The sequence below is a fragment of the Leguminivora glycinivorella genome, chromosome 12, assembly GCF_023078275.1.
Source record: "Leguminivora glycinivorella isolate SPB_JAAS2020 chromosome 12, LegGlyc_1.1, whole genome shotgun sequence".
NCBI classification, from domain to species: domain Eukaryota; kingdom Metazoa; phylum Arthropoda; class Insecta; order Lepidoptera; family Tortricidae; genus Leguminivora; species Leguminivora glycinivorella.
Window position 1 is genome coordinate 15,207,553 of NC_062982.1, and position 13,044 is coordinate 15,220,596.

A 13,044-nucleotide genomic window follows, 5' to 3' on the forward strand; every position below is an offset into this window, starting at 1 on the left:
CTTCTCGGCCTTCTTGAGGGCCTTGAGGTGTTTCTCGTGCGCCTGGCGCAGCTCCTTGAGGCGGCGCTTCATGCGGCGGCGGTCGTCGCCGCCGAGCCCGAGCAGCTTGAGGTCGGCGGAGCTCAGAGCTAGTAGCAGCGCGCCGTCCACGCCGCGCGCGGCGAACGCGCTCGCGTGCCGCTCTAGGCCCTCGCCTAGGCCTGATACCCACTGCCATACCTGCATACGAATTAACATTTCAAAATTTAAATAAGTTTATTCAAAAGTGTGGGGATGCTGTTAGCATTAAATATTACTCCTATGACGTCCCTTTTCTTTGTCGTCTTCCTACAATTAGGTACTAACATTGTCACTAATATTGCACAGGTTATGGGAACCATTACACTCGACAACAATCGCAATATTTTATACAAAAGCGACTACTATGTGTTCTGCCCTTCCAAACTAGATGTGAAATTAGGCCGTAATATAACTAGTCCGATTTCCTGACGATATCATAAATCATGAATCAGTCCAGAACGGGACGTGCCGATGTGTCAGTTTCTATAAAAATAGGAAGAAAAAATGTACAAATCATCCCGTCCTGTTCTAGACAGATGGTAACAGTTTTTACGAAAATTATTAATATCAGCACACAACTTCCGTAATGCTTCCTCGCGTTTTGTAGAAATTTGTCCATTTTATAACATGGTAGTTCATGTAGAAGCAGAAACTCACCTGCTGCTTGCTCCAGTGCGTGACGGGGTGCGGCGACAGCGGCGCGGGCGACAAGCTGGCCTCGGACACGGCGCTGGACAGCGGCTGCCACGGCACCTCGCCGCCGACTACGCAAGCCGGAGCTTTCTTCACTATAACATGCCCATTTTACTGTCATCATGCGGCTACAGAATGGGATCCAACTCTCAGAAGGTCAAAGAATGCACATGTGCGTTCTGTGACCGTCGCTTCAGACTGTCATGGTCGTCTAAAAGAATTGTGCCCCTGTCTGCGCGACCCACACAAATAGCAACCAATTTTCTTATATTCTGTTGTTATTTTACTCGTGAGTAAGAAGCTCACTAAAACTCCTTTCAATTATCAATGAACATTCAAAAATTGAATGCTATTGTAGCTGCTTTTTGTGCGAGGGGAAGCCGGATCTACATATTACAAGAGAAATATTAAGCATTATTTATACATATAAAGTTTTTAATATGGCTTATTCATCGTGCAAAATAAGATTTCGTCCCCAAGTGTGAAGAACTATTTTTGCTTCACGAAAAAAATATCAACATTAAGGCGATTTAATAATTAATTGGCTACAAAAAAATAATAAAAGTATTATAGTAGTAATTTCCAAGAAAAAAGATTCCATCACCCAAGCGTACAAACCGTTTCAACAATGAGCAAGATCATGAATGAGAGTGATGTGCTGATATGTGCATGAAAAAGCGTGCGAAAAAGGAAGATGCTGGTAGAATAAAAAGCAGCATTTTTTTACCGGAATCATATCAATAAAATTAATTACATAATATCAGACGTCCTAGCGTTTGCAGCAGCGTGGGCAGCGTGGGCAGTTAAGCAGAAGGATGTGCATACTATTCAAGTTGCCGAAATGAAGATGCTAAGATGGATGTGCGGCGTCACCAGGCTCGATAGGATCCGCAACGAGTACGTGCGAGGCAGCCTGGGCGTACGCGACATCGCGGACAAAATGCAGGAAAGAAATGGAAGCGGCTGACGAGGAAAGCTGACCCCACCACCATGTGGGATTAATAGCTTGGAAGAGAGAGAGAGAGAGACGTCCTAGCGTTTAATTTATCTTGTTTGGATATTTGGTATAAATAATATGAGGTTACCTACATTGGATTCATTGGATAAGGGGTTTTCACAGGTTAAGATTGAGTTTAAAGGTAAAAATGATGCAAAGGTCTATACAGGTCTTGGGTGTCAAGCGGGATATTATTCCGTTCAAAATGATGCCAACCATGACGTAATAAAATAAAAAATAATTGAAATGAAATAAATTAGAAAACGCGGCCCTACAATAAAATGAAAAATTTAATTGAACTCTTAATTCGATCCACGTTCCGAGATAGTGACTGAAAATAGCGCCCTACAGAGGTTCAGATAAAAGAAAAGATCTTAAACTAGAAGAAACAAGCAACTAAATATCTAAGAGCTGATTTAGACGGTAAGAGATCTCGCACGCGACTTTCATTACAATGCGGCATTCGATCGGCTGGATGTTACCTCAATAGTCCACAATGATTAGATACATCGCATCGATAGAGTCGCATGCGAGTTGTCGGTAGTGTAAATGAGTCTAAATGCGTCGGCACCGTGGACCAACCTCTGGCGTTGGCCTCGCTGACGGCCTGGCGGATCTCGTCGACGAGGTCGTTGGTGAGCTGCACGGGGTCGGGCGGCGCGGCGCCGCTCCCCGCGCCGGGCGCGCTGCCCAGCCGCCGCTCGCGCTCCGCCAGCACTTGCTTCAGCTGCTCCGCCAGCGACGCGGCCGGACCTTCACCCCATCTCACTTAGACCGTGCCCAGGGCGAATGTCCCGTTCAAACGCGATATTTATCGACATTTTAAGAGAACTCTTTTTCGACAACCGTTCTCAAAATGCTAAGACAAATATGTCATCAATAAACGCTATGCAGCTAAAGACCCATTTACTTGAAACTTGCATACAATTTAGGTGTTCAATGGATTCAGATGATCGGCCAAATACCGCAATCGCATGCAAGTTCTTGATCCGTCCGTCTAATTGGGAACTTATGCAATATGAAAAAACACGCGTTTGTACGGGACAACCCGGTGGAATATTCCTTATCTATGCGTTAAAACTAAACCGAACCTTTTTCATTTCATTTCTTTTATTGTCACCTACTCTGATTTAAACCATATGACGCTCTGTTTAACTCGATATGATTTGCTTTAATTGTATAGGTATAGGTATTATGTTTTATTTATAGAACAAAAAATGCGTTCCGAAACTGAATTTTATGTAAGCTCGAATACATTTATGCATGTACTTTAGAGTGTACCGATCAATCAATCTAGAATGAATTTACTATTATTTCAATACTATAATTTTGATTCTCCAACTATTCCAGAAGGTATTCTAGATCACACCGTACGACTGGCAATGGCAATCATGAACACCATCAGCAGATTATCATTGGAACGTCTTAAATTACGATATTGTGTATACATATCAAGTTTTAGTGTGTCGAATGTGTAACGATTATTCATGGTATGGCGACAATAGAATGTGTGTAGGTAATGGCAATGGTAAGCTTGCGTTAATCACAAACACGGGGGTTTTCATTCGGTATGTTCGTGTACATGCATCTTTCATGTGCAAATCTTTCAAACGTGTATAGGTTATGTTGGTTTAGGTATCATATCGGATGTATTTTGTTTGTGAATGTCGATATGAATATACGATACGAACACAACATAGAAAGCAACCAGTAAAGCGCTTGAAGCTTTACTTTTTGCTCCCGGCCTTATTCGGCAAAAACAAATATATTATCCTTAATAAATACCTGTAAGTTGATGATGCCTGTGGTCCCTTGAATATATGGCGTCGTCAGTTGCGCTTCCCACAGAGCTTCCACAGCTTTGCCTCTCTCGCTGCTAAGGAAATAAACATGTGTTTAGTTGCTATTCGATTATTAAGGTAACTGGATGAGGTGGAAAGACACTTACAGAGGGCGCTCCAGTATGTGTTGGCGCTCCCGATGTGGATTCGCTTAGAGATTCGTCCGCAGAGTCGTTATACGAGTCGTCTAATCCGTCATACTGCAAAGAAATATTCAAAGTGAGCAAAACGAAGTCCTTAAGAAAAGAAGAATTCACACTCTCTGTTTATAAACATGATTTCAGGTAAATGTGTGTGGAATGTATTTCAGCTGAGTGGTGGTGCAATGAACGCATAAAATATAGTCATATCTTTCTTTTGGGTAAGACATTGATCACGCCGTGTCTTGCGTGGGCGACGGTCGCGCGACCGTCGCCGTCGCGTCTCATACTTCCATATCGATAAGGTTTGATTTCGTATGCGTCGCATCGCCGTCGCGCGACCATCGCGCGACCGTCGCCCTCGCAAGCCACGGCGTTACGTCTGTCTAGTGGCCCGTAGCAACGGTCGCATCAGGGCATTTTCGCGAGAAGAATCACATTTTTTTTAAGGTGGGCAAATTTTATGTTTTTCCGACTCAGAATCACGAGGCCTTTCGGTCTAGGATAAAACACGAGAGACGAAAAAATGGTCCCAAAATTTTATATTGTTTTGCATACTTTCCACTTTGTAACTGCTGCACAAAGTGTTTGAAAAATAGTAACGGAGTGGAAATAAAATATTTGGGACGCTTTTTTCCGCCTAGTAGTATAGCAAGGGCTCGTGATTCTGAGTTTTTTTAGGGTTCCGTACCTCAAAAGGAAAAAACGGAACCCTTATAGGATCACTTTGTTGTCCGTCTGTCCGTCCGTCCGTCCGTCTGTCAAGACCCTTTTTCTCAGGAACGCGTGGAGGTATGAAGCTGAAATTTATATCAATTACTCAGGTCTACTGTCCCTTGAAGCTGTGAAAAAATCAAACTTCTAAGCCAACGCAATCAAAAGATACAGCCGTTTATGCCGCAAATTTTCGACACTTGCAAGGGAATCAAAACCTACAGGGTGCTTCCCGTGAACTCAGAATCTTGAAATTTGGTACGAAGCAACGTCTTATAGCATAGATAAAGGAAAAATTACGAAAACCATAAATTTTTAGTTACATCACATAATATATTTTTTTTTAATAATTTTAACCTTACTACCCATTTCCTCATAAACGCGTAGAGGTATTAAATTGAAATTCATACCAAATACTCAGGTCTATAATACCTTTAAGTTGTAACAAAATCAAACTTCTATGTCAACGCAATCAAAAGAAACAGCAATTTAAGCTGCATATTTTGAAACTCGCAAGTACTCGCAAGGGAATCAAAACCTAAAGGGTACTTCCAGTCGACCTAGAATCTTGAAATTTGGCATGAAGCAACGTTTTATAGCACACATAAAGGAAAAATTCCGAAAACCTTAAATTTTTAGTTACATTACAAAATATATATTTTTTAATAAATATAAACTTATTACTTTTTTCCTCATGAACGCGTAGAGCTATCAAGTTGAAATTCATATCAAATGCAGGTTTGTACGGAACCCTCGGTGCGCGAGTCCGACTCGCACTTGGCCGGTTTTTTTTTATATACTACGTCGGTGGCAAACAAGCATACGGTCCGCCTGATGTAAAGCGGTCACCGTAACCTATGGACGCCTGCAACTCAAACAGTGTCACATGCGCGTTGCCACCCCATTAGAAACTTGTACACTCCCTGCTGTGTTAAGTACACAGCAAAAAGGAGTGTACAAGTTCCAAGGAGGGTTCGGGTTGCCGACGACTCAAAGGACAATAGACGGAACAAGTTAGTTCCGTAAGTCCTCCCGTCATCAGCACACCGCACCCTCGTTGAGCTCTGGCAGCCTTACTCACCGGCAGGAACACAACACTATGAGTAGGGTCTAGTGCTATTTGGCTGCGGTCTTCTGTAAGGCGGAGGTACTTCCCCAGTTGGGCTCTGCTCTAGATTCGAGCGAGACGATATCCGCTGTGCTGTGCCCTACCACACAAAGCGGAATATCATTCGCTATGCCCTAGCCCTACCTCCTACGTGTGTAGTTTCCTGAGTAGGAAAAACATTAAATTTACCTGTTGTAGTGAGGTCACAGTCATAGCAGCGTCATACACTCACACATAGATAGATAACCTTTAAAGATCATTAAATTAACATTAAGATATGCTATCAAGAGTATCAAGTACAATCATAAACCTTTGAAATAAGAGTATATCCTATCTGAAATGAATACCATGATAAAACCCACATTGGTCGATAATTAGATATTACCCTAGTATATAAACCCGATGTGTCTTCAAATAAAGGTTCAGTTTATCCCTGAGTATTGACTTGTCATTTACTCCAAGTAGTACACATACATTTCATGGCGATCCTGCCAGGATTCGAACCTGGAATCTTCTGATTTTGGAAAAAAAAAGTTTTTGAAATCTTTTTTCGCGAAAATGGCCATCAAGCTCATGCTTGGGCGACTGCAGTCTAGTTGAGACGTCGCTTCTTCAGATGCCGATGCATACTCAACGCAGACTGTCATTTGTTTTGAGTACGTGTATGGCAGCGAGTGTTTGTGGTTCGAAGTGTATGTATGTATACTTACAGAGCTGGCGTTGCTGAGCGAATGCGGCGAGTGAGGAGCGTGGTGGCGGTGGCGCGCCAGATCTGTGCGAGCCCGGTGTGCTGATGTGTCCAATAACGGCCCGGAGCGTGGCACGGCCGCGTCTAGCTCGCGTGATGCGCCAACTGCGGACGCTGCTACCGTTGCAACGGGTGTGGGAGCGCTGGAAATAAACGGCATTGCTAATATGATGTTTTAGGTATCCTAAGGATGATTTTTTAGCTCTTGAAACAAACGAACAACGTGGGGACAGTGAAATAAAAATAATGGGTAGAGTCCCTCCGCGCGGAAGAAGTGAAACTTCGTCATGTGTTGTTTTGCAAAATTCAAGTTGGCAACACAGAGCGCTTAAACGTTTAACACTGTCAGTTGGAAGTCAAATTAAAAGTTGCCCTTCAAAAAAAGCAAGTTTTGCAATGAAAATACAATGTAGTATTGGATTGATACTTAGTAGTTTGCTGGGCGTCGAAGTTTGACTTTTTAAGGGGCATACTCACGTGGTGTCTGCGGTGGTAACAGGCGGTGCCTGGTGCGCGGGCGGCGTCATGTGCGGCGTGTGCGGCGGCGTGGCGTAGATCGGCACGGGTGCTGACACTGGCGGCTGACGGAAGGCGCCACGCTGTTTACTGGTCGAGCGTCCACGACCTGATGCAGAAAAAGTGACAAGTTACTAATAACATTAACGCAATTCGTGAATAGAACTAACTAAAACACTACTAAATGCACTGCTAGTGATTGTTCCACAAATGGTTCATGAATGGCATACACAAATTTAACACATGTTATGAAATTGGGGTTATTTCAAGATGCTTAATGCTCCTGAGCTCAATCTAAAAAAAATCGCACGGCTGCGTGCGTCAAATCACACATACAAATTATTATGTTGAATGAATCTCACCTTAGCCTCAGGTTCTGTCACGGTGACGTCACCGATGTCCGGCGCTTCCCGCTCGCGCGCCTCGCGCTCCCGTCGCGCAGACTTGTCTACTTTGGCGTACTCGTCTTCTATGGGTGACAAATCGGACAGGTCGCTATCGGAGCTCCAGGGATCTGACAAACAATAACATGTAGGTTTAGTCGACGAGTGTAGATGTATACTTAAGTCTTAACAATTTCTATGTATTTTTTTTAAATAAATATACAACGTGTTTCCGGTATCACTCAAAACCTCAGACACCCCAACTGATTTTTATTTTTTTAAACTCATCTAGAGTATTCATCTTTTAATCAGATGGTTACTTTTTTTTTAAATTGAATTTTTAATTTTCTGTACAACTCTACTTGACTTTTAGCTCTACACTCAATAAAATAATTGCTAACTACCATCATAAACCATTAAACTATTTATTTGTGTACGTTACTGCAACGACATAAGGTTTACCAATAGACAGCTAAGATGTCACTGTAAAACACTTTAAAGCTTTGTCACAGTAAACTTCAAATTGGACAGGTAATCGCAGTAAGCAAATTTAAACCCAATATTCCAAATGACAAGGTTGTAATTAGGTACGAGTTCAATTTGTTATGACTTATGATAAACATTAAGATGAAATTGACAAACAACGTCAAACTCGTAGCGGAAAAAATAATCGTCCAAGTAACCAGCCAGTATTAATACCCCCAAATACTGAAAAAGAACCTCTAGCAATGCGATATACACAATGTTGTATTACGAATACAATAGAATAGGCACATAAAAAATAACTAATAATACTAATTTAAATAAAAATATTACCCCCATCAAGATTTAGCTCAATCGATTCTACTCTCGACTCTGAACAAACGGTTTTCAGGTTTTTAGTGTTAAGTGAAACACGGTGTATGTATTGATATTTAAATAAAGTCACCGTTGATGAGCAGAGGGTCTGGGTCGGGACGGCGTGGTAGCGGCGGCGTCTCGCGGCGAGCGGAGGGTTCGTGCGGCAACATCACCGGTAGACCGGCTTTCTTCTGCGTTTCCTGGAAAACCATTACAAATTAATATTCGATACGTGACTGCGATATCATTATTTTGCAATTTGCTACGCCATAGTGCTTCGAAAAACTGTTCCAGTTCTGTAGACGCTTGAGTAACTGCTTGACGGACTTCGTCTAACTAAGAGAAGACTAGAGCAAGTTCTCGAGATACTAGAGAAGCCAAAATAAAATACGATACACTCAATCCAGATCCTGGCACCATTGCAATTTTCATGGCGATCGAGCTACATAACTTGGCTGAGTCCTTCGTCAGTCACACAACGCGTGTAGGAATCCTAAAACGAGGCATCATCCTAACATTGCGAACGCAGAACTACATTTTTTTATCGAGTTTTTGAGTGCAGTACACTCACCAGCAGCAGCACCTCGAGCCGCGCCACGCGCTCGTGCAGCGCGGACAGCGCGCATGAGTATTCGCGGTGCGCATCGCGCGCGTTGCTGCTCCACCATTCTTCGCGCGCGCGAACCATGGCGCGTGTGCGGCGCCATTCTCGCAACGCTCGACGGGCCTGTAAGAAGATTACTTTCAGTTTAGGTTACATGCGACCACAAGGCACAATCAAATATGTGTCAATATCGCTAGAATATAATAAATGTCGCACGAAACGAATCGACGATTACTAGATAGATGATGAGTGGAGTATTAGATATCAATCAACACGCATGTGTATTTTTATTGTATTTTCGTTGAGCGCTGCGCGTCGTCAGGCGCGCGCCGCGCAAAACTCGCGCACTCGCGACACCACTTCTGTCGTCAGCGCATAGCTCGCCTACATTTTTTTTTAGCATGATGTTTGCTGTTTGGCCGCGCCTGGGGCCAGTTACAGCTGCGGTGTGAGTGATCAGTGCCAAGTAAGAAGGGAAGAAGGAAAGTACAGACTGGAAGAATAGTAGATAGATAATAAGATAGAGAAGTGGGAGTATACAATTTGACACAAAGCTATTTCTATTATATAATTCAATGATTTGAATAGAATACAAAGCAAGACAACCTATTGACCTAGGGCAGAGGGCCCTGTGTAGCGTCGACCAACATTCTCCTATGTTTCTCCCAATGGGGCTGTTATAAAAGAAAGTTTTTGTTTTGATGCAGTTCTCGCCTACATACTACATTGGTGATGTACCTTATCGTATTTGCGTTGGGCGCGCTGCGCGGTGTCGGCGGCGAGCGCGAGGTCGTCCCGCAGCGCGTCGTCGGGCGCCCGCGCCGCGCACCACTCGCGCACGCGCGACACCACTTCTGCCGCCGGTGCGCCGCCCGCCTCCATACCGACCACCTGAGGAGTCATCGTTCATATGTATAAAATATGTTACTCACTTTTGAGTTTTAAGATTACCATACACTAAATTCACTCCTAAGAAATTATTGGTTATGGATAGAGAAAAAAATAGCATGCGATTTTTTTTTTGTAAAGGAAAGTGTTCTTTTTTTAACCGAGATTCTGTTTGGTCTCACAGGCTTTCGATCTCTGGTAGGAAAAGGATCTAGGTATTGAACATTTAGCTATAAAAAAAGTTTGTCAAAAATGTTATTTTAGCTAATTTTTGTAAATCTGGTATGAAAGGAACGTTTTCTAAGACCGCTTTAGAGTAGAGACACCGGTCCGATAGCCGCCTACACTGACCCAATTACAAATGACAGGGGTGTATAATGTGATCGTAGAACAATTGTAGTCACCTCGTGCAGCAGCGCGCGCAGCTCGGTGACCTCGGGGATGCGCGAGGGCGCGGGCTCGGCGGCGGGCGCGGGCGCGGGGGGCGCCTCGGCCGGCGAGCCCTCGGCCGCGGCGCGCCGCGCGCGCTCGCGCACCGCTCTGCGGGGGGAGGACATGCGTTACCACACACGCGTAGTCGCAACCGCTTTACGGCTCAGCCACGACATTGGTCTAAGCGCGACAGCGGCGAGCGGCGGCCATACATTGAAGCGAGACACAGCGATGGGACTTTTCATTCGGACGTATGGCTGCCACTCGCCGCTGCCGCGCTTAGACCGATGTCGTGGCTGGGCCGTTAAGGCCGACACTCTACTATCATATGTTTATTAGGGTGGAGCGAAAAAACACTTTTCTGGAATTAGCAAACCTAATAGTTATCAATCAATGCCCCTTAGTCTATGAAGCCTTTGTGCAAATTTTCAGCTTTTTAAATCAACATCTTCTGCCTCCGCATTAGGGTTGAAATTTTGAAAATCTCATAGAAACCTAAAAATTAAACTTTCAGATAAAAAAATTTTCGGCAGTATTATGTTTAGTATATGTTATTGATACATATCATTATGAGAAACTACAAAAAGTTGCGAAAATAGCGTCAAGAATCGCCAAAGTTTGTCTAGTTTCAGTACATTCGCTAAAATAGCCGCTAAAATACTGAAAATTGGCGATTTTTAACGCTATTTTAGCAATTTTTGGTAGTTTCTTGTAATAATATTGTATCAATAATGTATACTGAACATATTACTGCCGAAAAATATTTTTTATCTAAAAGTTGAATTTTCAGGTTTGTATGAGATTTTCAAAATTTCAAACCTAATGCGGAGGCAGAAGATGTTGATTTAAAAAGCTGAAAATTTGCACAAAGGCTTCATAGACTAAGGGGCATTGATTGATAACTATTAGGTTTGCTAATTCCAGAAAAGTGTTTTTTCGGTCCACCCTAATGTTTATCATATAAATATGATCATAGGCGACATGCCTTCCTTTTTCTTCACGTTGGAGAAAAAGGGAGGCATACAGACCTTTGATCATATATTTCTATGATAAACATATTGATAGTGGAGTAGCGGTTTAACACGACTGTTCCATACCACAAGCTGAATCATATGCGTGGTGCATAAAACGCGAGGTTGTCCTATTAAAATGAAACTTGCGGCTCCTCCCACCCCACCTCACCTCACACCACGCATGCTTAAATTTTATAGTTATGGCTGAAATAATCACTTTTAACAGTTCATACTGAACCGAACGCATCATGAATATAACTATGTAGTTTAAAACATTCCATCGTATTAAATAGCATCACGACATTCAAAACGATTTTCAAATAAAGGCGAAACGACCGCTTTCGGAACATCAGACTACAGTCTAGGTTCCGCCGCTTTGTTAACATTCAAAAGGCTCAAATGAGAAATCCACCGCGTCCATCGCATATATCGAGGCAAATAGGTGAACTTACATCCACCACAAATGTATATACCGGTAACGACACATGGGCGAAATACGCTCAGGCAAACGACTTTATTGTCATGACCAGAAAAAGCACAAATGTGTTGAAACATTTCCCTTGTTCCTCGTAGATAACCAAGTTTGATAACTGGTTTTTGAGATATTTGATTAAAACAACGGGAGTACGTTAACACAGCTGATGCTTTATTCCAGACTGAAGGTATATCTACAATATTATGAGTACCCACATATCTATACATAACACCCCAACACTTATTCTAATATTACTTACATAGTAAGATTATACATTTAAAAAAATGCGACTACATACACTAAGTCTAAACGGCGCTAGTTTTTTACTAATGATAAAAATAACTTAAGCTAGGTAGGTGTATGAAATTGTACATTGTTGTGTGCCCTAATCATATTCACATTATCGGTGTTCGTAACAAGGCTAGGCTAGTTAAAAGTAGTAAGCAGTTATGCACATAACAATATCATGCACCGTAATGCTCCTACATTAGAACGCATATTACATTGGGTAAAGAGTTATGTGGTTAACAGAAAATAACAACAAATTTTAATATCTATTACTAATGTGTGACAAGCCAGGACTTACCTAGTTTAATAGGTTTAGGTATTTACATAATAATTAACAATTAGGCAGGGAACAATTCAGGTAATGATGATACGATTCATGACATTACGGATGTACCTGTTGACTATTATTACATTTTAATCAATTTCAAATCCGTAGCGTTTAACTTGTTTAGGTATTCTTTTTTCTAATACTGGTAACGGTGGGTCGACACGTTTTACTCGTGTAGGATCACCCCCCTCGACTACCTTGATCTCCCCGTCCCCCGCGTGCTGCGAGACCCCCGCAGGCGTCGCGGGCGCTGGCGGCGACGCCGGTTGCCCCGCGGTAGACCTCACGTCGACGCCAGAGCTCTTCGCCATAATGTCAACGCTGGGCACGGCGCCATCAACACTAGCTGGCCGGCCGTTCTGCACGACACACCCTGGTTCGGTTTCACTCTTGGATGGAGGACAGGCGTTCGAGTTTCTTAAGTATCGGCGCTTCATTTGATCTATATGTCGATGGTGTGTAGTTCCGTCACCTGTCGCAACCGTATAATCAGACTTCCCAAACCTATTGGCTACATAACCATCCGCCCATTTTGCATCCTGTCCGAATGTTCGGTACTGCACGGGCTCACCTATTTCTAAATGCCTAGATGGTCTATGTGATTTTTCTACCACTTTCGATTGTTCGTTGATGACTTTAGCGGATCTATCTGGCTTAATGGCATCTAAACGAATACGTAAGTCGCGACCCTACAACAACCGAGCTGGCGTCTCACCGGTGGTACAATGAGGAGTATTATGATAGTGCAATAGAAATTTCAGTATGGCTTTGTCAATGTTAACCCTCTCGTGCTTGGCTTTTTTAATTACACGTTTTATCAATTTTACCGCCCCTCCACCGCCCCATTAGACGCTGGATGATAAGGAGCCGAAAAGGTATGACGTACACAATTTTTTCTAAAAAGTCATTAAATTGCTTACTGGAAAATGGCGGGCCATTATCAGAGACTATTTGTTTTGGAATACCCCACCTTGAC

General features: G+C 43.0%; 1 protein-coding gene across 6 annotated transcripts in view; it reads right to left on the reverse strand.

Annotated features, from left to right (window-relative positions):
- Positions 1–6,304: 6,304 nt before the first annotated feature.
- The window catches only part of LOC125232040 (neurabin-1), a 67,847-nt gene continuing 61,107 nt past the window's right edge, over positions 6,305–13,044 (reverse strand). For 5 of the 6 annotated variants that reach the window (XM_048137653.1, XM_048137652.1, XM_048137656.1 and 2 more), the window contains 7 exons: positions 9,937–10,072; positions 9,383–9,535; positions 8,612–8,767; positions 8,129–8,240; positions 7,180–7,331; positions 6,779–6,926; positions 6,305–6,444 (listed from right to left, as the gene is read on the reverse strand). In XM_048137653.1, the coding sequence (XP_047993610.1) occupies positions 6,825–6,926; positions 7,180–7,331; positions 8,129–8,240; positions 8,612–8,767; positions 9,383–9,535; positions 9,937–10,072 (811 nt within the window). In that variant the 3' untranslated portion in view covers positions 6,305–6,444; positions 6,779–6,824. Of the gene's footprint in view, positions 6,445–6,778; positions 6,927–7,179; positions 7,332–8,128; positions 8,241–8,611; positions 8,768–9,382; positions 9,536–9,936; positions 10,073–13,044 lie in introns of those variants that run through there. The other variant, XR_007177692.1, reaches the window with a different exon arrangement.